General features: G+C 40.9%; 1 protein-coding gene across 4 annotated transcripts in view; it reads left to right on the forward strand.

The window, feature by feature from the left end:
* Window positions 1-323: 323 nt before the first annotated feature.
* cabin1 (calcineurin binding protein 1) overlaps window positions 324-23,113 on the forward strand; it is a 46,465-nt gene continuing 23,675 nt past the window's right edge. The window contains exons 1-32 of one of the 4 annotated variants that reach the window (XM_060880709.1): window positions 324-364; window positions 1,613-1,655; window positions 1,740-1,835; window positions 1,918-2,031; window positions 2,115-2,249; window positions 2,902-3,082; window positions 3,247-3,376; window positions 3,482-3,631; window positions 3,913-4,517; window positions 4,758-4,962; window positions 5,132-5,268; window positions 5,590-5,807; window positions 5,915-5,987; window positions 6,666-6,853; window positions 7,021-7,158; window positions 7,393-7,590; window positions 7,676-7,918; window positions 8,039-8,192; window positions 8,764-8,876; window positions 8,981-9,133; window positions 10,727-10,933; window positions 11,486-11,631; window positions 11,841-12,102; window positions 12,186-12,356; window positions 12,543-12,632; window positions 12,732-12,907; window positions 13,535-13,755; window positions 15,096-15,140; window positions 15,228-15,299; window positions 17,198-17,365; window positions 17,998-18,344; window positions 20,491-20,604. In XM_060880709.1, the coding sequence (XP_060736692.1) occupies window positions 1,653-1,655; window positions 1,740-1,835; window positions 1,918-2,031; window positions 2,115-2,249; window positions 2,902-3,082; window positions 3,247-3,376; window positions 3,482-3,631; window positions 3,913-4,517; window positions 4,758-4,962; window positions 5,132-5,268; window positions 5,590-5,807; window positions 5,915-5,987; window positions 6,666-6,853; window positions 7,021-7,158; window positions 7,393-7,590; window positions 7,676-7,918; window positions 8,039-8,192; window positions 8,764-8,876; window positions 8,981-9,133; window positions 10,727-10,933; window positions 11,486-11,631; window positions 11,841-12,102; window positions 12,186-12,356; window positions 12,543-12,632; window positions 12,732-12,907; window positions 13,535-13,755; window positions 15,096-15,140; window positions 15,228-15,299; window positions 17,198-17,365; window positions 17,998-18,344; window positions 20,491-20,604 (5,253 nt within the window). In that variant the 5' untranslated portion in view covers window positions 324-364; window positions 1,613-1,652. Of the gene's footprint in view, window positions 365-1,057; window positions 1,251-1,612; window positions 1,656-1,739; window positions 1,836-1,917; window positions 2,032-2,114; window positions 2,250-2,901; window positions 3,083-3,246; window positions 3,377-3,481; window positions 3,632-3,912; window positions 4,518-4,757; window positions 4,963-5,131; window positions 5,269-5,589; window positions 5,808-5,914; window positions 5,988-6,665; window positions 6,854-7,020; window positions 7,159-7,392; window positions 7,591-7,675; window positions 7,919-8,038; window positions 8,193-8,763; window positions 8,877-8,980; window positions 9,134-10,726; window positions 10,934-11,485; window positions 11,632-11,840; window positions 12,103-12,185; window positions 12,357-12,542; window positions 12,633-12,731; window positions 12,908-13,534; window positions 13,756-15,095; window positions 15,141-15,227; window positions 15,300-17,197; window positions 17,366-17,997; window positions 18,345-20,490; window positions 20,605-23,113 lie in introns of those variants that run through there. The other 3 variants (XM_060880708.1, XM_060880710.1, XM_060880711.1) reach the window with 3 other exon arrangements.

Here is a 23,113-nt window from a genome sequence, read left to right on the forward strand (position 1 = left end):
TAGGCTTTTCCAGGTTGCACTGAAATGAGATTAGAAGCTTAAATAAGTTCATGCAACTCAGTAAAATAAATAAATTAATTGTCTCTCTTAAGGGCTGACTTACATATTATTCTATTTTATAATGCATTTATTTTTCCATTTCATTTTTAAGTCAAAACACTACCTCTTTTCCGTGTACCCTGTATGTAACCGTCAAGGATGGATCACCTTTACTGGGGGATCTCTGTGGAACCCACAAGTTAACTCGAACGTTATTGGCTCACATGCGGCGCGCGTGCGTCATAGCAGCCAATCAAATTTCACAATGTTGGCATTGCGTTATAGCAAAGCAAAGCAAAGAGAAGCTCGCGCATCTCTGAGCCGGGTGAGACTTATTTAAACAAACAAACAAACGCGTTTAAATATTTATAAACAACGACGATGAACAGCGTGTATTTAACGTTTTAGACCTTTTTTTGGAAGAGTTTGTGAACTGCAGCGTTTTGAGGAAAGTTCAGCATAAAGCGACCGGCGTTAGTTGAGAAATTGTAAACAAAAAGACTAAAAGGTGACAAGAGCTAGTTAGCTAACGGCTAACTGCTAAGTGCTAACGGTCAGAATGACTAGCAACCGTCTTTCCTTTGTGTTAGATAAATTATATCGATATAAATATAATTTTCAGACTGTTTACACGTTCCTGTCAAAATTTGAGATATTCTTCATCAAAATAAATTAGCTTAAATATTCTTAACGTTCAATACAACAGTATTTTCTATTATTATTGTAACAGCATAAAACAAACCATTTCACAACAAAACCTACTGAGACGTAATTTAAACACTTTGGCTTCCAATCAGAAGGTTGTGAGTTTGAATCCCAGGTCCACTAAGCTGCCATTGTTGGGCCCCTGTGCAAGGCCCTTAACCCTTAATTGCTCAGCTATATATATATTTATATATATATATTTTGGTGTTCTAGTATCCAAATACATTAATATGTCCTCGATCTAGATGATTAGTTTGTTAGTTTGTCAATGTTGTGTATGTACAAAGATTTACGGAGCATTTTTGGAGATCATGGGCATCTATCTGGACCAAGAAAAATCAGCGTTGATCGTATCAGGATGTACATCTACATCCCCCAATGACATTAGGATGAAAACCAGGAACCAGATTGAAAAGGGAACTCATCCTGTTCATGGTGACTCCAGATAGTTAGTGCTTAGTGTAACGAAGGATAGCGTTTATGATTACAGCAGCAGTGTTAACCAGGTGAAATAAGCTGAGCTTCCTTATTAACATGTAATATAGAAATGTCTGAGGTAACATTGTTATGAAATGAATTGTTTCCTTGTTTGAGACACAAACAAAGGTACACACTGTTATTGATCGCTGTTCTAGCTTTAATGTTTGTGTTCCCAGTAAATAAAGGTAAACAGCAGCACCAATGAAACTGGTTTAAAACAAAAAATGTAGTACTAATGTAGATAAAATCAGTACTATTTTATGAACTAGGTTTACCTTATTTTGAAATATATTAGAAGTACAATGATTTCTGCTGAATGAAATTAAGCTTGTATGTGGTTATTAAACGAGGACTGTATTAGGTACGCTGATATTTTGTGTTTTTACAGAGCAGACAGTGGTGATGTTTAACAATACATAAAAAAAAAGATGGTAAGATATATTTTCTCTAAGCTGTAATGTATCTCTGCCTGTGATAAGCACACTGTTTATGATGTAAGCTCACTTGTCTCACAGATCCGAATCGCTGCTCTTAACGCAGCCTCTGAGACTGCAGATGAGCATGAGGATCACTTTAGAAGTACAAAACCGAGTCAGACCAAAGAGGCTCAGGTGAGTCATTTGATCTCTATCATTAAAATGACGCAGTCGATGCTGTGTATTAATTCAGACTTTCTGCCATGATGTGCTGCAGGAAGCTGAGGCGTTTGCGCTGTATCACAGAGCTCTCGATCTGCAGAAGCATGACAAGTTTGAAGAATCTGCCAAAGCCTATCATGAACTCCTCAAGACGCCGCTGCTTAAGGAGGTGCACATATGTGCCTCAGCTTTTAAATTATAGTTGGCTTATAATGGGCTGTGACTATTTACTTGATTCTGCCTTTATCTCAGGCAGTGGCATCTGAAGATGAGAAGGTTGGGCTGAAGCACCCGGGGTTAATGCTAAAGTACTCCACCTATAAAAACCTGGCCAGTCTCGCCGTGCTTAAGGATGACCTGGATACAGCTACAGACTTCTATGTGGAGGTATGAACTCATTACATGCTCATAACCTGGTGGAAGAAGCCTCCATTTGGGCCAAAGAAATGGTTTCCTGTGTGTAAGAGCTTAACTGATGTTTCAAAATTGATGGGTGATCGTATGAAAATGTAGCTCATCTGATACATATGCTATAACACACGTAACAACAGACCACTGCTTCTATTTATTTTCCATATCAGATATTCCTTATACAGTTCTGATAAAATGCCTAATAACTTTGATTTGCCGTGACATGTTACGCATGTTCTGCATGGAGAAGCAGAAAATTTACTCTTGTCGTTGTTGCTTCCAGTTTCTATAAAATACGGAAACTGGAGGCAACAATGACGAGTGAATTTTCTGCTTATATGGAAACTGGAAGCAACAATGACGAGTGAATTTTCTGCTTATATGGAAACTGGAAGCAACAATGACAAGAGTGAATTTATTGCTTCTCCATGCAGACATCCTGGTGTTGTGTAAAGTTAGTATGTAGTCCAGGTAACGTGATGATTAATAACAAAATTATATTTACAGATCGACCAATTCGTATCCAGTTTGATAAATAAGGTCCATTGTTAGCATTTATGGTTATTAAAAAAAGGAACCGTAATTTCTGAGTGTGTCAGTGATGTATGTGTGTGTCATGTTTGTGTAGGCTGTCATGCTGGACTCTACAGATGTGAACATGTGGTATAAGCTGGGTCAAGTGGCTCTAAGGAGAGTGAGTATCCCACTTGCTCGTCATGCCTTCGAGGTTGGACTGCGCTGTAACCCTGACCACTGGCCGTGCCTCGACAGACTCATTACTGTCCTGTACACACTTAGTGACTATAACTGTATGTATGGTTTTTTTTTTTTAAATTCAAAACCTTTATTATCACTGTCTTGTTGTACTAATTGACTACACTTTATCTGAAAGCACTGCTTGTGCTTCTTAGTATTATACAGCAGGCTTAATCAGTAACATTTGAACTGGTTGTCATTGGTGGCTGGTTGGCAGGTTGCCTGCATTACATCTGCAAGGCTCTAGAGAAGGATATAGGCTACACTAAAGCCTGGGTGCTGAAGGAGAAGATCTTTGAGGAGCAGCCCTGCCTCAGACGAGACTCGATGAAGTTGTTTTTAAAACTGTATGTCCCCCTTTTCCTGTTAATTCGGTCTAATACTTACACATGTCTCCAAAGAAATCTGACTGTGATGTGTGTGCATGTTTATGTCTGTCTCTGGGTCTATAGCGATATGTCCATGCACTTCAATGACACAGACGAGGAGGAAGCTCACAGTATTGTAGAGGAGGCGTTGGAGCTAAGAAGACAGAGGCAGGCGAAACTGGCACCACCTCCTTTGCAAGACCTACAGCTGGTGGAGCCCATTAAACGCTTCACGTGAGTCCTCCATGTCTTCTGCTGCATAATAGGAAACAGCAGGCATATGTGGATAAATGTTTAAGTTAGAGATGTTGAGAGGCACACCACTCGATAATCTATTCTTCTTCAGTTTCCTTTTGGTTACAGTTACGGTTATGGCAGATCCATAGCCTGTATTAGGAACAAGGAGTATGAGGAATACATCCGGGGCAGGACGGACTAATGCAAAGTGTTATTTATCCTGTTAGTAAAGCTTTTGTTATGGACATTTTACATCATCACATTGTCTGTCATTGCAGTTGGAAGAGTGTAGGCGAGAGCTTCCTGGCTATGTACAAACACCAAAATGAGTGCCTGGTTCCTCGATCTGACTTCGGTCGCCGTGTTGACCTCACCATGTACCGTGATCCAGACTGTGTCCTCCAGACAACATCAGATGCCTCCCAAGTTCAAACAGCCCCAGCCACAGAGTCTCCACAGTCCTCCACCTCTGCTCCAGCATCTGAGCCTCTTCCCCCACTTCTGGCAGACTCCTGCAGCCCCAGTGCCAGCCAGTCCATGCCCTCTGAGTCCCCTCTTCAGCCACAGGCTCAAAGCAGCAGTAACGTAGGACAGCCACAAGTGTGCCAGAGCCCAATGGAGGTCGGCACTGCTGCTACAAGCACGACTGCTGCAAGCACCGCTGCTGCTGCTGCTGCTATTTTCAATGGCATTACTACTGGTTCTACTACTGGATCTTCTACTGGTTCTACTACTGGATCTTCTACTGGTTCTACAACTTCTACTACTTCTTCTACTGGTTCTACAACTTCTACTACTTCTTCTACTACTACTACTACTACTACTCCTGCGGCTGCTGCTCCACCTGTTGCTACTTCTGTTAACATTTCTGCACCCCCTGGTGGTGAGTAAGACTCATTTACAGTCATGGATCAAATCTGAATTTGTGTATTTTAACTTTAAAATTGATCAGTTGATCAATAGTGATACAGTTTGCCAAATGTTGACTGAAATCGTTTAGTTATCGAGTACAACTATTTTATCATTTGTGCTATGTGACATGACTGCAGCTGACTCACTTTAAATGGCACATTAACCATCCATTCATCTTTTTTTCTTCTATTCTATATTCATTTCATGCTAGAAATAGATTTAACCGATAAAGATGTCCCTACAGTTCTCGACTCACCTCTGAACGATAAAGTGAAGAAGGCCACCAAGAGGAAGAGAACGATGGAGGACTGCGGAGAGACGGCCAAGAGGAGATCTGCACGCGTTCGCAACACCAAAAGCAAGAAAGAAGAGAAGATTGACTTCCAAGAGCTGCTGATAAAACTTCTGCCATCACGGTACCTATAGGCTTTTTTTAATCTAATTATATTTAGCTATATTTCATCAGAACTGATTTGGACAGCATCATCATACATATGTGTTTGCTAAAGGGTTTATTTTATTTCTCTGTTATTAGTGTAAATTTGTGTGGTTATGTATACGACCTATATGTGTGTTTCTGTGAAGGCTGAAGAAGTTTGATGTCGATGAGGATGAGGAAAGTCTCAGTAACATGGATACACAGTGTGAGGTGAAACCCGGCTCCAAGCTTAACCAGGGCTCCGGGTCCAACCTCTTGGACTACATTAACTCAGCAGAGAAAGGTAGAGAGTTGGATCTGTTCTCACTTTTACTCTTTCTGTCTCATTCTTTATGTTTACATTGTAGTCGAGTTTTTTGAAGATAGATAACGGTTTGTAAATGTTCTAATGTGAACATACCTCCAAACATACCTACAAATCTTTCTCTTCAAGCTTCTAAGACATTGGTTCTAAGCTCTGGAATTTATGCAATAAAGCTTGATATTGTTGGCTTCAGAGCTTGTTCTCAATGTAACGTCCATGCTCAAATCTATTCTTGACTTTTGACACTTTTCCTGTTTTTACATCACCTCTGATCGTCAATGTTTGGACGCTGTTTCGCAGAGCATGAAGAAGTGCACGCCTTCCTGCTAGCTAACATGGAGAACGGCGGCATCCTGGAACTCCTCATGCGCTATTTGAAGGCAATTGGTCAAAAGTTTCTGGAAGAGTGGCCCCCTGGACTAAGTGGAGTGGTGATGGAGATCTACAACTGCTGGAGGAGACACAGTGCAGGCCTGCCCAACCCGCTGCTCAGAGACTCCAACAATCAGCACATCAAGGTGAGAAAGAAAAAAGGCTTAGAGGAAGCAGCAGCAAACAATCGTTTCCATTTTTGTGTGGGTTTATACACTTTCTTATAACATTGCATTGTATGTGTGTATTATAGGAGATGATGATGATGAGTTTGTCTTGTATGGAAATGCAGTTGGAGCACTGGGTCCTCACTAAGGGAAAGAATAGTAAGATCTTTAAGCTCACACATCCATCATTACTGGAATTTTTATAACCTAAAAAGGTGGAATATTTGGGGATTTCGAGTCACATAGGACATGCCGTCTAGCTAGATATCATTAAGGTTTTGGTCGAATAACAAAATGAAAATCTCAAACAATGTAAAGCTTTTATTAAAATTGTCATTTTATTTGCTTATAAAAAAAAAAGGATTTATTTATATGAATTCTCTGTGTGCTACTTCTACACATTATCCTGTTTTGTGGCAGAATAAAATTAACTATTTATACTTAACCCAGATACACTGAGTGTCTGGAAGGCAGAACAGGGGTTCGATTGGCCTATTATGTGATAACAGCAGTGTCACCAAACAAGCGTATTAAATGTGCATGACACCTACATTTTATTTTTCTTGAGAAGAGATCATGTTAACAACAGATGTGAACAGGGACTATGACAGAGTGGAGTAAAGTAGCCAAGCATCATGTTACTGTTACCATCCCAAAGCTGATTTCCTATAAAAGCACCACTTCAAGATTGGTGTTCCCCTTATACACCAGCAATTTCCACCGATTTTATATGTTTATAAATTAGAGAATGATGATGTGTTAAAATATTAACCAAAGCTTTCTAAACGATCTGAACGGAGAATTCAGCAGAGCCGTGATTCGTGTTGTCTTTCTCAGCATCTCAGAGAAGGAGTATGTCAGGACATGGTAGTGATCATAGCGAGCAGGACAGCCAGGAGAGCCGCTTCCTGACTGATCTGTACATGCTGATCATGGCCTCCTCTCAGGCAGACATCTTTGAACAAGACTGGCTTCCATTCGCTGTCAGAGTGCATTGGCTCAAAGCTCGGCACCTCATATTTCAGGTAACAGATACAAAAGTGGTCCTAATCCTTCTTGATTCCAGTATTAGTTAACATACCTCATCATTTTTGTAGCTGTTTATGACTGATTATGTGATCTTTATTTTAAAATATATTTATCCTACACCTTTTTTATTTTTTGATTTTTTTTACACTTGTCTGAATTGAAGGGTGACATGGAAGAGGCCCTGGAACGTTATGATGTGTGTGTGGGGCTACTGAAGAGCCAGTCTCACACCAGTGACGGAGACAAAATCTCTATCAACATGCCTAACCTTTGTGTGGATTCATCCATTTCTGTAGAGGAGGTTCAGTATTATACAGGCTACGCATACATACAATTATACACACCCACACAAACATATAGAGCTCTGAAAAATAGATTTCCCCGAGTCATCATTGTTGTTTTGTAGAGTGCTATAGAAATATTTCACATACACCATATACATACTGACCCTTGTGTTCTAAGAGCAGATGGCCAAAGGATCTCTTAAATCATGGGCATATTTGTTTTTGAATATTTTATGTCTTGCCTGTGTTAGATTGAGAAGAAGCTAAAGTCTCTGGAGAGGTGCCAGTCACTGGAGGAGATTCGGAGGCTTTTTGAGACTGGCGACTACCAGGCTGTGGTGAGATTACTCCAACCCACGCTGAGCTACGGGCCCAGCTCGGCACGGCCTAAGCCATTGGAGTACATCAGCTCGGCTCCTGAGAGACCAGCCCAGTTGCTGCTGCTTCAGGTGATACACAGACACATATACACAAACATTTCTACCCAGCTAGCTTTCTATTCAAACACTCAGTTCACTCTGTCATATCCCAAAGAGCTCCTTGATTCGCCTGAAGGATTACGTTCAGTGTCTGGAAAGCACTGAGGTGGCACTGAATGAGGCCATGCAGCACATAAACTCCATGTTACCCAGCAGCCCCTCTGCTAAGGAGGAGTGGGTAGCTACGGTGACTGCCATGCTGAAGGGAATTGAACAATGCATTACGGAACAGCCTCACGTTCTCACCAGCATGCCACCTTCCACCAACTTGCCTCGCCTCGCCAACAATCTCATACAGGTGTGTCATTGTGTATGTTTGCGTGAGAGTCAGAAAAAGCTTTAGCACCCGACACCCTTTGTCTGATCATTCTTTATAATGCTGAACTGATTTATTTTTTTTTAAATGTTTTTACTCTAGCTAATAGCCTGCAGCATGGTGTTGCCTGATGATCCTAAGGAGCCTCACTTTTCCTCCATGCTGCCATGGATGCTGCTCTATCACCTGCTCAAGCCTGACGAGGCAGAGCTTGACTGCACACACCGCCAGCACCAAGCCGACGAAGACGACGATGGTATATTTCACAAATCGCACTGTTTAGGAAAATTTCATCACAATTACAAACATTTACCTCCATTGCATTCGTATATATATATAGTTCATTGACACAACTGAGCCTGGCAGCAAATAGTCACAATCAACAGAGATCTCGAGCGATAGAAGTTATGGTTTTGAGCATATATTATATACATATATTTTTAACTTCCCTAATGTATCTAGAGCCATACTTTTGCATGCAGGCTGTTTTTTTTTAGCCTTGTATCTAATTACTCACCTTCAATTCTGCATTGTGTTCATTTTCACAATTAGACTGAATTGTCCTGATTGTATTAGGCTGGCTAATTGATTATTTAATCAGTTTCTTTTTCAAACTGGCAGGGGTGAGATTCGTTGCCTAATTCTCCTGATCTCGTATCCACGGAGGATTGTTAAAATGAAAAGCGGATAAATTATACTCTAAACGTACAGAAAAAAAAACGATTGCAAATGCACCCAACAACGCACACCTAAACAGGGCACACAGCAGATAAGACATCAGCAGCATTGTTTGCTCAGCGTCGTCATATGTATTTGTTGTTCTTTAGACGACGACAATCCCCTGTTGCCCCCGTCTTTGGTGTTGTTAAACACAGCCCATGAGTGCCTGGGCCGCCGTTCCTGGTGCTGCAACTCTGATGGCGTTCTACTCAAGTTTTTCGTGAGTCTAAAGACAGTGACAACTTTCAGAATATCACCACACACCTTCTAATCTTAGCTTAATAAACCTTTTGACCACGTATTTCTTGCGTTTGCGTGCCGCAGGTCCGTGTACTGCAGCAGAAGCTGTCTGAAGCAGATGCAATGCCTTATAAAGAGGATCTGGAGCTGGCACTGGAGCAGTGTTTCTTCTGCCTGTACTCTTACCCAAGCAAGAAGAGCAAATCACGCTACCTGGAGGAGCATTCCGCACCACAGGTAGTCAAACCGTTCGATTTCTGTGCGTTAGTCTGGAAAAGCTGTTTGCGGTCACTGTGATGTTTCTGCCTGTAACGTGTCGAGACATAATTTAAGAATCCACAAATATCTTTCACTAAATTCTTCCTGCAAAAATCAGGTAAGGAGCCAGTTTCACAAACACGGCACTAAAAATAACCAGTCTGCTCAAACATGTGTAGATGTCTGTTTTCCACATACCTACATACTGTAGTGAAACAGATCTAGCTCTAATCTATTCAGATTATATTCAGATCCCGGCTGTCAAAATGTCGGAATGCAATCTTTAGTGTAATGTTTTCTCCCTTTTATTTAAAATAAATAAATAAAAATACAGGAAAAACTCTGTAGTTTTCAGAAATTACACCATTTTATCTTATTTGCTGAAACAAAATTCTCATACGTTAAATTTTTTTTTTTTTGTTTTTTTTTTAACACAGTGCTTTTGTGAATTTGTTACTTTTTACTTATAATTTCACAATTATCCTGCATCCGTAGTATACTATTTTCAGGTACAAACACATGAACACACTCGGGTACAAACACATGAATTGTGTTTTGAATGAATTGTGAACTGTAAAGACAGAAAATTACCGGTCTAAAACACATCTCAGGTTAACATGGCCTCATTACCCCTACATTTAACACTTTACAGTGGCTGTGCATTTGGATTCAGCATCTCCTGCTTGAGTTCCAGCTCCTTTCTTTATTTCTCTCTCTCTCTCTCTCTCTCTCTCTCTCTCTCTCTGGTTGATTACCTTCTCCCCTTGGCTCCTTTGTGAGCTTTGTTACTTAATGAGTTTACGAGTGTTTTCCCAGAGCTAATTAAGCAGCTGGGTGGCATGAGGTCTGCAGCAGGCAGGCACCGCACCAATAAAGCGATTGATTCTCTTGTGGTCACATGTGTACACACACTTACTATTCACTGCTATTCTTTGAGGTGAATGCCCTGCATGGAGAACAATGCTACTGATTTTTGACTCATAAAATAATGGTTTTGCAATCTAAACAGTGAGGAATGTTTAGCACGTCAAGATTCACATTCAGTTTAATTTGCAGTCCCTCTTTCTCTTCCCTTACACCACAGTTTATTAATAAATTTAAGGTTGTAAATGACAGCAAACTGCTGTAGTATAAGAAGAATAAAACAATATATGACATGCTGTTATTGGAAAATAAGAAACCTCTGGCTCTCAAACTCTCTAGTATACTTCTGGTAGAGGGCAAGGACAGCCATACAGAAAAACCCAGCAGATACAGATATGTACAAAGTTAACGAAACCAACACATCTTGCGATCAACTGCACAGCTGTCACTATATCCTCATTATTATACTTTTGTGGTGGCAAAGTGCTCACCATCAGACACCATCAGTGCTCCCATCACCCATTTTGAACTAGAAAGGAAAGTTGAACTAAATCCATGTTTGCAAAAGACCTCCATTAACTCATAAAGAGGTCACTGTTTTAAAGTGGAAGAAGGAAACAGTGTGAAAATGTTGGCAGCCCAAAGTTCCCCTTGTATATCATGAAGCATTTATTTTATACAGCCTCTCTCTTTGCTCGTCTCTGTCAGGTGGAGCTGCAGTGGAACGATGCACTCTTTATGTTTGAGTACTTCAAGCCCAAGACCCTGCCAGAGTTTGACAGCTATAAGACAAGCACCGTGTCTGCAGATCTGGCCAACTTGCTGAGAAGGCTTCCCGGAATCATCCCTTGCTCCGACTTGCCTACGCTCTCCATCGACGAAGTGTCATCCTACATAGAGGGAGGAGCACTCAAGGTCTGGATCCATAACCACTCATTCAGTCCCGTGTGGGCACTGAATCTGCCTGCTAGGCCTCAACTAATGCGTTTTTCTTTAACACGCGTCTAACTTGGCTTAAAGACAACAAGTACAGTGTCAGTACAGTGACTTGACGGAAAAATATAACACGGTAGCGCACATTCAAGCAAGATGGCTAGCTATTGTTTCGTAGTCAACACACAGGTGTAACACACATCAAGTTCAGGAACATTTTTGACTGTGCTGGGAATACATATTATTAATAATGAATTAATAATGAGTGCTTTTTTACATTGTTCAAATGATGCAGATTGATGCAACTGTGCTCTGAGGTTTATCACTTTCCATAACGCCGTGTAACATTGTCAGTGACTTGTGCCTCTACAGATCGACTAAAGAAACATAGGACCTAACCATTTTCTGTTATTAGCACACTTTAACTTTTTTTTTCTGTAGGTCATAAGTTATTTGTCACAACCAAACCAAGACACAGTTGATATTACCTGTTCTATGTAATCAAACAGATATGTCCTTTATGTTCCTGTCCAGGTACCGTCACTCCCAGAAGGAACTCCTCCAGCTCCCCCTCTGGTCAATGAACTGTACTACCTGTTGGCAGACTACCACTTTAAGAACAAAGAGCAGGCCAAAGCTATTAAATTTTATATGCATGACATCTGCGTGTGCCCCAACAGGTAAGTCCTGACTATGTTTAAGTAAACGATTGCAAATGTGTTTTTTTTTTTACACAGAGGATAAATCTCCATATTTGTATTTAAAATCCTTTCTCTCTCTTTATCAGTGTTTTGATTCTTTCATATTCTCCCCATTGGTGAAATCCTACTGAATTTCACTGCGTCCCAGTGTCACAAGTTTGAACCATAACTATGTTATATTATCCCAGGTTTGACTCCTGGGCCGGGATGGCTTTGGCCCGGGCCACTCGCATCCAGGACAAGCTGAACTCAAACGAATTAAAGAGCGATGGGCCTGTATGGAAGCACTCTCTTGCCGTACTGACATGCTTTAAGCGGGCGTTGGAGATCAACAGCTCCAACCTGAGCCTGTGGATCGAGTACGGCACCATGTCCTACGCCCTGCACTCCTTTGCTTCCAGGCAGCTCAAACAGTGGAAGAACGAGATGCCACCCGATCTTATCAAATTGGTGTGTATGGCGATGAATGTATTACTTCCATTGTAAGCATCACAGTCTATTTAGGTTGTGGAATAATTACTGTGTGTGTGCAGATGGAGGACCGTAAGGATTCGATGTTGGAGACAGCACATAATTGCTTCAAGAGTGCTTCCACATGTGAAGGAGACTGTAATGAGGAAGAGTGGCTCATACACTACATGCTTGGCAAGATCACTGAGAAGCGCAAGTTACCAGAGAAAGACTATTTACGGCTCTATAAACAGGTAAACTGTCGATCTTCTACTGTTTGTTGCACTTTGTTCAATAAAAGTTCAGCAAAACTTTTATATTTACCCAAAAGTAAATGGATCAGTTATGTTTTGTGCCTGGATATATACCAGGCTAATACAGATCAAGAATAGCTGAATATACAGAGAGAATTTGATGTTTGATTTTCTACTCCACACCAGTCTGCTCATTTCCTCCATGAGGAAGCTGCTCGGTATCCCCGAAAGATTCACTACCACAACCCACCTGATCTGGCCATGGAGGCACTAGAAGTAAGACAAGCCATTGTTTATTTCTTTATTTTTTTTTTAAATGTTAAACCTCTGGAAAGTATTTTATTTCCTGCCTCTCATCTGACTCTTCTATCACAGCTGTTCTACCGTACAGCTGCCACTATTCTGAAACTGTTGGAGGAAGAAGGTGGCAAGGAAGAATCGGAGCAGAGGGACCATCTGGACTACGAGCTTTTCTTTAACATGCTTGCCGATGCTGCGGTTGGCCCTTTTGCTCGTGGAGAGGAGAAGAACATGCCTAAATCTAGCGACAAGTAAGTTCATTACAGCCCTGTATATGTCGGTGCCCGTTAATGTACTAACTTGAAAGTCACTAAGTACATTAGTATATTACTGATATTTATCAGGTGCTCTGTCATGACTTGAAATTTCCATCAGTGCTCTCAGTCACTGGAAGACGTCCTTACATTAAACGTATGATTGTTCGGTTGCATCCAGGCAAATTTAAAGTAAAGGCAAATATGCATTGTGCCTCTCACTAACTGCCAAATTCAAGTGAGTTTTGCTTGCCATGTTTGCACCAGGTGAGTTGCTTTTGTTGTGTGGAATCCACTTTAATAAACTTCAATCAATGACTATTTTTTATTTTTCTTACTACATTTATTTTTGTTTATTTTCATGAATAGTTATGCTTAATGTCCTTCATGACTGATCAAAAAGCAACAACCAACATTAAATAGTTTCATCTATTTAGGAATAAAAAAAAATTGCATCGAATGCCTAAAAAATGTTTTGTAGTCAAAGCTTGACATTTTGCACCAATTCTGAGCTGCCTTAAAAACTCTGACTTTTAATCATTTAGTATTGATCAGAGTCAAATTATGGCAGGAAACAATGCAAAGTGTCGAGTTGAGCGTTTAATACTTTTTATACTTTCTCAGGGAAAAACCCCCGTCTTTGAACGACGAAGATTCGCACTCCTCCTCGGCGGTGACGTTGTTGACAGCTGCAAACTCGACACTGACAGCTGTGCCCATGGCAACATCGTTGCCCAGCGACGGTCCGGCAGGTGTGACTTCCCCCCCGTGCGTGGTCACTCCGCTCGACCACGATTACGTCAAACGTAAAAAGCTGCAGCAGAGGCAGGGGCAGCTGCAGGACGGTACAGTACGCCTGGCCTGTAGTTTATATTCACTCACACACTCACTCACCTGGGGGTGACCATATCACAAAAATGACGGCTAATCCTCACTGTGGGGTTTGGCCAATGGGCTTGGGTTTATAACAATGACTCCTTCCACCCCTGCTCTTACCATCTGCACGCTGAGGATCATGGGAACATGAGTGACAAAGCTGGCAGGTTCCACCATACTGATTGGTTACTGAAGCAAAAGTATTGTGTGTGTTGTTAGCGAGAAAAGTAAAATGATCAGCGAATTGAGGCAGTTTGGAGACAGTATTTTTGAGTATCCGATAAGTTCAGAATAAACATGTATAACCATCCAAAACAAGCAGTCTTGTACACAATTTTTCTAAGGTAGTTAAGTCACATAACAGGAGCTTGACCTAGTTACTGTCCGATGTGAACTCGGGTGATCTTGTCTCCTTGGAATGGCTCTTTTTGTGTTTGAGACAGAAAAATCGATCCGAAAGCAAGTTTGTAGCACTTTTTGGTTAAATCTGTCGCCTCATTCGATTGCTTTAGTATAACTGTGTTTATCACTGCTTTTAATTCAGACTGTATCTCGGTGTACTTTCACATATTCATCAGTTCGACAGTTTTAGCGGAACCGCTAAGCATTTATTTATTCTCACTGTGTGGGTCTTTAAGGGAGTAAGAACATGCTTTGAAAGTTGAGCACATTTTTCTATAATAATTAGAGTCTCAGGAAATGATCACCATTTCATATATTTATTCTGAGCCCTAGGAACAGAGTTTGGTTGTTTTGTGAAGTATTCCATTAAAATATAATGAGAACCTCAATATCACCGGTAAAGTAAGTTTAGAAGGTTGTGCTATAAAAGTGTGGCCCCTGCAACTATGTCACCATGTTCACATTCTGTCCTGCAGCCTACTCAGGCTCCCTTCCTCCCTGCTGCCTACCTGCCTGCTCCCTCTCTGCCTGCCTCTGGCCTGCTTCGCACTTGCTGCTTTAAAACCGATGCATGATGGGATGAGGAATTAGCATTTGGGTCTATAAAAAAAACCAACAACTTCCTCATAATCCCACAACGCATTCTGCTTGGCTGTTTGTGCTAAATGCCAACTGTGTTGTTTTTTCTTTTTCTTTTCATTCTGTGGCTCACTTGCACTGGGAAGGAGGCTGGAAAAAAATGATATGTGTATGTTTGGGTTAAGAAATGGTTGTCAATTGCTGTTAAGTGGGTTTTAAACTGTACTGCTGTACTGGGCTCACCTGTTTATCAATTCTTCATAAGTAAATTGGCTTGAGTACTTCTGGTGTGTCCGATGGATATCTAAAAAAACAATGTTTTCTTCAGCCCTGTACAGGAATAAAACACGTCAGATCTCACACCTACACTCAGGTAAAGCCAAAACTCTGAATGCTCCGAGATGAGATCCTTTTTTTTTTTTTTTTTTACTGTTTTCTAAAGCCATGGTCTCCTCCGCAGCATCCCTCTCTCACGACCATGATTACTGCGGGTCTTGGTGTGCACCTTCTTTGCGAGCAGGACCTGCGTATGGTATAAACTACAGACACCTCCCTCCAGTCCAAAAGCCCTGTCAAATCTTGCCTCTTTTTTAGGGCTATGGCAGAGAACCACTGTCTAAAGTTTTACTTCCATTCAATGAATGACAGCTTGTCACGTCACACACAGGCACGGCCTGACACCAACAGCTTCCCAGCAAACAGTGCACTTAATAAATAGACAAGTTATGAATCGGGGAAGGAACACTCCACCATAAAACTCATTATATTTGTTGGTTCTGCTGCGGTTCGGTCAGTGCTGTATTTTTATTATTACTCTGAGACTTTAACGTACACAGTGACATTGTTAGTGTAGTCACAATGGTGTTTAATGGGAGAAACAATTTCAGCAATCTCAAACATAGCTCAGAAAAAATTAGAAGGGATTAAGCTTATCTAATGCACAATTTTCCAGTGAGCTGAAATATTAATGAGAAATCCAACAAGGACATACCGGTGATGTCTGTTCAGACTTTGGGTTTGTTCCCGAATGCAATATAACCACATGACCTACAGCAGAGTTACAGTCAGAGATCTCCGAGATCTTAGATCTCAGAGTTACAGGTAGAGATCTCAGAAATGTGTTGGACTGTGCTAGCATACCATTTGGAAGCTGATCTGTTCGAGCAGAGCCTGAAGATAGAGGAAACTAAAGTATTAAAGCTCAGCCTCTTTGCTTTCTAGCGCCATCGACCGGAAGTTGAATGGCTTTGTCAATAGTACAAAGCTGTACAGTCAAAATATTGCACTCTAGTAATAGTACACACTCCCATTAATATTAAATAAATCTTAAACTCTATTAAAGATCACTAAGCCCTGACCAGTCCTCTTATTATAGTGCACTATTTGTTGGTTTCGGATTCAGTACTATATCTTATCATTTACGATATTTTATGTTTGGATGCAATATGAAGTGGGTTCTCTGCCACTGCTCCACTGTCTGACTTGATCAATACAATACTAAACATTTTAGCTTTCAGCAGCTGTATTCTGCTTCATTATACGACTGCAGTTGTTTGTGTGTGTGTGTGTGTGTGTGTGTGTGTGTGTGTGTGTGTGTGTGCGCCTGCATCAGACTGGGTTATTGACTGTGCTATTCCACCAGTCACTCAAAAAAAAGCTTTTTTTAATTATTTTATTGGTTCTACCAAGCCTACCTGGTGTGCTACTGTTAATGCAAGCACTTCAGCTCCATATTTTTTGCTGAAGGTTTTTTTTGTCCTACCCCATGCTGAGTTAGCCAGTACATTGGCATTCTGAGCTAAAATGTTTGCTGACAGTTTTTCTTTTACCACTGCTGCCAACACCCACCCTCCAGATCCAGTTGCTGACTTTTTCAGTTTCTCAGCATGTGAAAGAGATTTCCTGCACATTTTAATTGTACTGAATGGAAAATAAAAGTGGGGGGTGTTTTTTTTTTTCTGAAGAAACACAGTGGCACACTTCATGTGAGACACCAGCAATCCCTCCATGCTTTTGTAAACACATCGTGCTCTTGCTCTGTTTAACAGAAAATTCCATCTTATAACACCAATGTTGGCATTTCAAAAAAAAAAAAAAAAATCACCCACAAACTTTTAATGATGTTTCTCATCTCTAATCCACAATTGACATGATTGCAGCACATCAGCATGGCCTTCTGGGACTCAGATTAAGTCTAGCCCTGAAATTAAGTTAGCACAAAGTTTTCATTTTGTCCAGATTTATTATCTATGGCATATTAATCTTGGGATTTCGGTGTTAAATTGTGGGATCTTGTTTAAAACTATGCAGTTGGCAGTAGCATTTTATTTCTCCTCGATTGAATTTTTTTTTTTAAGTATTGCTCGTTTGTGTGTGTGTGTGTGTGTGTGTGTGTGTGTGTGTGTGTTTGTGTGTGTTTTCAATCATCAGAGCAAAGTCAGGACAGCGTGGCAGTGTTGTCGGACTCCAGCTCCCTGCAGGACGTGTTCTTGGACCCCACCAGCTCACAGGACAGCAACCACAAGCTGGATTCTGGGAAAATTTCTGAAGACACAAACACACTTCTGAAAGACAAAGCAGCTGCTGGAGAGGAACCAGGTAATGTTTTTAGTGTTGCTTTATATATATCTTGGCTGCGAATATAATCACCGATATTTTATTATAACAATACAGAAAAGGATAACATAATATATTGATTTTATATATTAAACCTTGCATCAGGAGCTACTGTGGGAGACCTGCTGTTTGAACAGAATATTAACAATGTGGCGTGAGACGACATGTTTAGCTGTGTGCTCATACAATAAAATAAATTAATCCTCTCACGTTTTTAGCTTCTTTACTTCTGGTTAATAGATGGATGAAAATAAACTGGTGACCTGTCTGAGTCACTAATCCACCAGGCATTCAGCAATAAAACACTCTAAGCTTTGCTTGCCCCAAAAGGTCAGGCTGCTGATGTGCTTTTTTTTAATAAGTATATTAAGGGCTATAATTGAGTAAATGAGTCACTGTTATATGACGTTATTGCGAACATTGTTATAAACCATTTGAATGACATGAAGTTTAAGCTATTTGGACAAATTGTGTGAAGACAGTAAGACGCAATCGATGACCTAGTTTGAAATTATTATTGAATCCTATATTGTTGAATGTTTGTGCTTTAATAAATGAATAATTGTAAACTGAAGCTTCTTATTAACGGACTCTTTTGTGCTTATGTTTTTCAGAAGAAAAGCACATAGACATCAACTCCACCACTGTCTCGCAGGAGTCCTCGGACACCACTCTGTCCGTCACGTCTCCTGAGATACTAATCCCCAAACCCCCTGCCCCGGACACCCCCACCCAGGCACCGACCATACTGCTTCGCTCTGTCCCTCGCCGGCCCGAGCCGCCAGCACCACCCGAGCTGCTGGAGGTGCCCAAGTGTCTGCCGACAGGCCGGGTGGAGCAGAGGAAGGTGCTGGTGGAGATGTGTGTGAGAGCACTGTATCTGTGCCTCAATCGCTTTCCCCAACACTATAAGAGCCTGTACAGGCTCGCCCACCTGTACGCCTGCAGCAAGTTGCACAAGGTGAGACTTTCAGAAGCGGAAATTCAGCAGACGGGTAATCACAGGACGTTACACATCAGAGCCATATATTAAACTCAAACAAACAAAAAGTCTTCAATTGATTTTACATTAAGTGTGCAGCTGTGTGAAGATAAACAACATATGTTTTATATAATATTCCCAAACTGCAACCGTCTGCCAAACGATTAGGATAAATAAACTCACATTTCATTCATCCTCTAAGCTGAACACTACTCTCTGAGCAAGCTGTAGCAACCCTGCCACTGATAGTGCTGATAATAGACTTCTTGTCAAGAAATGTCAGTCAAAAAAGACAGAAATTAGCGTTAATAGTGTTTTTGCTCGCAGAAACCCCAAATCATTTGTTGGCTGTAGGAATTTTCTTTTCGGAAGCTTGCTCGTATGCCTTCAATCACACCCTTGTGTGTTTTTCCCCCCTCAGTGTGTTTTGCACAAACATGGTCAAAACCATTGAGTTGTGCTTTAGCTTTGTCGTTTATATCACCAGACTGACCAAACGCATGACTGACAATGTTGAAACATTTTGCCAGAGGATTTTGACCTCAATAGTACATTAAATAGTATTATTTTGTATTATTCGTCCTGATGGCCATAATGGGCTAATTTGGAGTAAGGTGTGTGTGTGTGCATGTCTCCATGAGGGTGTCTGTGCCAGCTGGCAAGGGTAATAACATAAGCTGAACAGCATGAGTCTGCATTGATACCCATGTCCTTTCCTACTCATTGCCAACGTGAGCACAGGATGTTATGCACACTCTGCTGTTAGATTACACTTTGTTCAGCATGAAAGGAAGTTGCTATAGATGGGGAAATCCCACACGCTTTGATCAATCTATGTGGTCACCTGATGCAGGGGACAGACAAGGGGCTTCCCCAGCTCTCATTTTCATCTGCGGTTAACATGTGGCACAGTCAGCTTTTCTTCATTCTTTGACCAGCAGGTTCAATGCTGTCGCTTTAATTTAAGGGCTTTCATGTGGTTACAGGTCATCATGGCGTTCCTTAACCCATCAGAAGTTCTCTTCAGTGTGTGAAAGTCTCTGTTTGCTTGTGGGAATGCCAGCACTCCAGAGAAAACCCACCTCAGTGATTATTAAAGTATCCATGGCTGCTGGGTGAGCGAGACAGTCAGAGAGATAATTGCAGAAAAAGCTGTAATCGGCTGCACTACCGTGAATACACACAGTTCTGTCGGAGCTATAAAGCTACCATCATCTGTGATTATGCGAAGGCATCGGGGGGTTGCGCGTGTGTGCACGTTTGCACGTGCACAGAACGTGGTGTTAGCTAACAAAGCTTGCAGCTGTGGTTTTTCTAGTGAATTCCTGTTAAACTTTTTTTTTTTTTTTATTCTTTTTCCTGAAGCTGGTGCTTAATAAGCAAAAAATCTGGTCAGTTCATTCTTCTAGTTACAGTGTTTGAATTTCACTGTGTATAACACTGTGACACTGTATACACTGTGCTCAAATTACTATTATTTTTAAACTATGACCGAAAAGCAGAATATTTACCTCTGTCTCATGAGGCTTTTTAAATTGTCATTTCAGCAATTATGTTCCAGTAACTCTGACAGATTATTAAGTGCGATTAATTCAACCCTTAAATTTGTTCATCCTACCATGACTAAGGCGATTTCATGTAATTATTAGAAGAAGAAAAAAAAAAAAAAAACGGGTGTTTATCCGGTTTAATTGTGTTGTGGTTTGTGGTGTCGTGCGTGGGGGTGTATTTGAATCCTTCGTCTATTGCACCAGAAAATTCTGGCACCAGAAATCTCTTAACTGTGAGACGGTTTCTGTTTAATGTGTTTATTACTGATATCACACGATGAGAAACATCATAAATATCACTGAGTGTACAAACAAACAAAAAATCATTTGTTGTTAGTGCTGTGCTTGTGCCATGATCAAACTTCATTACCGTTTCAGCGTAAAACCCCTGAAACGCTGTACGAGAGAACAGAAACCGATTGTAAACTGATTGTTCAGTATGTTTTTTTTTCTACACATCCCGTAAGCTGGGTGTATTCAATACGACGGAAGAATGAACGTGCAGTCAACACGCACGCCCTGTTACCCGTGAAAGCATGCACTAACTAACCCCAATACGTTTTGTGTCTCTGCAGAATCTGCAATGGGCAAGGGATGTGTTGCTAGGGAGCAGTGTCCCATGGCAACAGCTGAAGCACATGCCTGCACAAGGACTTTTCTGCGAGAGAAACAAAACCAATTTGTTCAACGTAAGTAACACGCACCTTAAAGACGTGCCCGTATCTAAGGTTCAGCCGTGAGGTGAGACGGCAGTCAGGCTGTACAGCAGTTTGGGGAACAGTCCGCTAACAACATGTCAGTGTCGAACGGAGCCTTTAAAATGTAGCCAGATATTCACTTGCCGTTTATTTATATACATAGAAGTTGCTCTTAAAGTCATTATTTAGTCAGAAAAAAAAAATCTGGTTAAAATGCTGTTATTTCAAGTTACTATATTACTTTGACTTGTATTTTGGGCTGTGAAATATTATCAATAATACTAATAAAATATTGGCCTACAGTTTGTATTACAAGCCAGGTGCCATTTTAAAGGCATTCAGTTTTCATGTATACGTGTTATGATAATTCTACAAACTATCTGCACTCCGATATGATTTAAAACAATTTATTGGAGAGGTCATTCTGACCTTTTGAAATGACTGTAGGTTAATAAATAAGAAGACATAAAGAGGTAATAACTCGAAATGACAAGACCTTAACATGAACGTATTAACCAGTTATTAAGTAGAAATAACAACAATATCTCAGAATAACGAGATGTCTTGAGTTCAGCCCTTATTCCGAAATAGCAAGCTGTTAGTCCAAATAATAATGAAATGGAATGATTAAAAAATATTCTATTCTGTAATAATGAGCGATCTTGCAGATAACTTGTGGCAAACATCTGTCCTGAGATAATGCTATTAATTTGTGGCACTGATCCGCAATAAAATAACAAACTATTATGTCAAGATAAAAAATAAGAGAAAAAATAACGAGATATAAAATCAAAATAATGACTTCAATTAACAAACTAAGCGAACGCAACACACCAACCCAAGGTGACGTATAACGAAAGACATGTGCGAGTTAAGTCGTGTGTATATTCTGTAGGTTTACTCACTGAAATTCTGTTGAATTATTTATAAATTATGAGTCATTAGTATTTTTCGCCTACCAGTTTGTCATCATGCCCTTAAATGCAGCGGATGTGTTTTTATATGTTTTTGTAGTAAATGTCTGATTTGACTGTGATATTGTAGTAAGGTTCCCGACTTTACCACACACACACACACACACACACGCACACACACACACAGAGAGAGAGGGAGGGGGATTAATGGAAGTCTGTTTCTTTTTGAAAAACTGGCTGGATTTACAGACCTCACTCCAAGCTGACAGATGGCCCTACTGTGAGTTGAAGTGTGTGGGGTTTGTGTGTGTGTGTATGTGTGTGTTTTAAACAAGTGTGTGTATTGCATTGAGGAAGCTCTCAAGGTTAAAGTTGGCCTAAGTATTGCGCATAGTTGAATTTCGGAGCCGCGCACGGGCGGTAGCCCGCTCTGGGTAGCGGAGCCACGGCCGCCTGGCACTGCTAACCTGCTGCCCGTCGTGTCCACCTGTCTTAGATCCCAGGACCAACCCTGTCTCCACCCAGCCACCCACCCACCCATCCAACAGCACCGTCGTCAGAAAACCTCAAAATTCCTTCATAAAGCAATGGAATGTATTTTGAAACAAAAATCAACAAGACAAGCTGTGTCATGCACATGTACTTTATCACTATTAATGTTATGTTTTTTTTTTTTTTTAAATATCCCACACACTACTACTGCTACTAGTAATAATTAATAATATCAGAGTAGGTGGGCCATCAATATTGAGCCAATCAGGACATGGAGGTCTCAAATCGCTGGTCAGTGATGTTGCCTTTCCATTCCGAAGACTCAAGTTGCATTAGGTTTGTATACTTAAGCTAGCAGCTGCTAAACCACTCTCCGTACCTTTAAACCCTTTTTGAGAACAGTTTATTAGTGGAGGTAGGATGTGCCGTTTTTGGTCCTGAGGCTGACCACTGGGATGTCCAGAGAAGCTGGAGATTCCCTTAAAGGGAAAACACAAGGATGTGTGAGCAGTAAAATATATTCTAGAAATGAAATGTGTCAGGCTCCATGTTGGTTAAAGCTTGCTCTAAACACCTGAGCAAAGAAGGTTAAACTGATCAAACTGTCAGACTCTCTTACTTTCTCTCTCTCTCTCTCACACACACACACACACACCCTTTCTGTAGTGTGTGCTACTTACGAAGAGTGCTGTGTGCACAATATGGGTCAGGCTGTCGCCGTTGCTTCAGTTCATGACAACACTCATTGGTTTGGACACACACCGCTTCTCACGCTCACACTCGCTCATATGCACTTACATATGCTTCCACCCACACACTCCCCCAGTGCGAGGCCACCCACCACACGCCACCACTGCTGCCGTTTTGGCAAGCCAACAAAGACCAAACTGGGATAGAAGAGTAGACGATTGTGTCATGGCTTCCTGCCTCATCTCATTTACTATGATCCATTTCTTGCAGGGAAAAAAAAACACCACCACAATTTAGCTTTGCTGGACTTTTTTTTCTTTTTTATAATTCATTTCTCCAGCTGGAGCTTATAAGAATTTTTAGAAGAAATTATTTTATAAGATTCTTTCGTGAGTTTTTCCGTC

This window comes from Tachysurus vachellii, chromosome 11, assembly GCF_030014155.1.
Source record: "Tachysurus vachellii isolate PV-2020 chromosome 11, HZAU_Pvac_v1, whole genome shotgun sequence".
Lineage (NCBI taxonomy): Eukaryota > Metazoa > Chordata > Actinopteri > Siluriformes > Bagridae > Tachysurus > Tachysurus vachellii.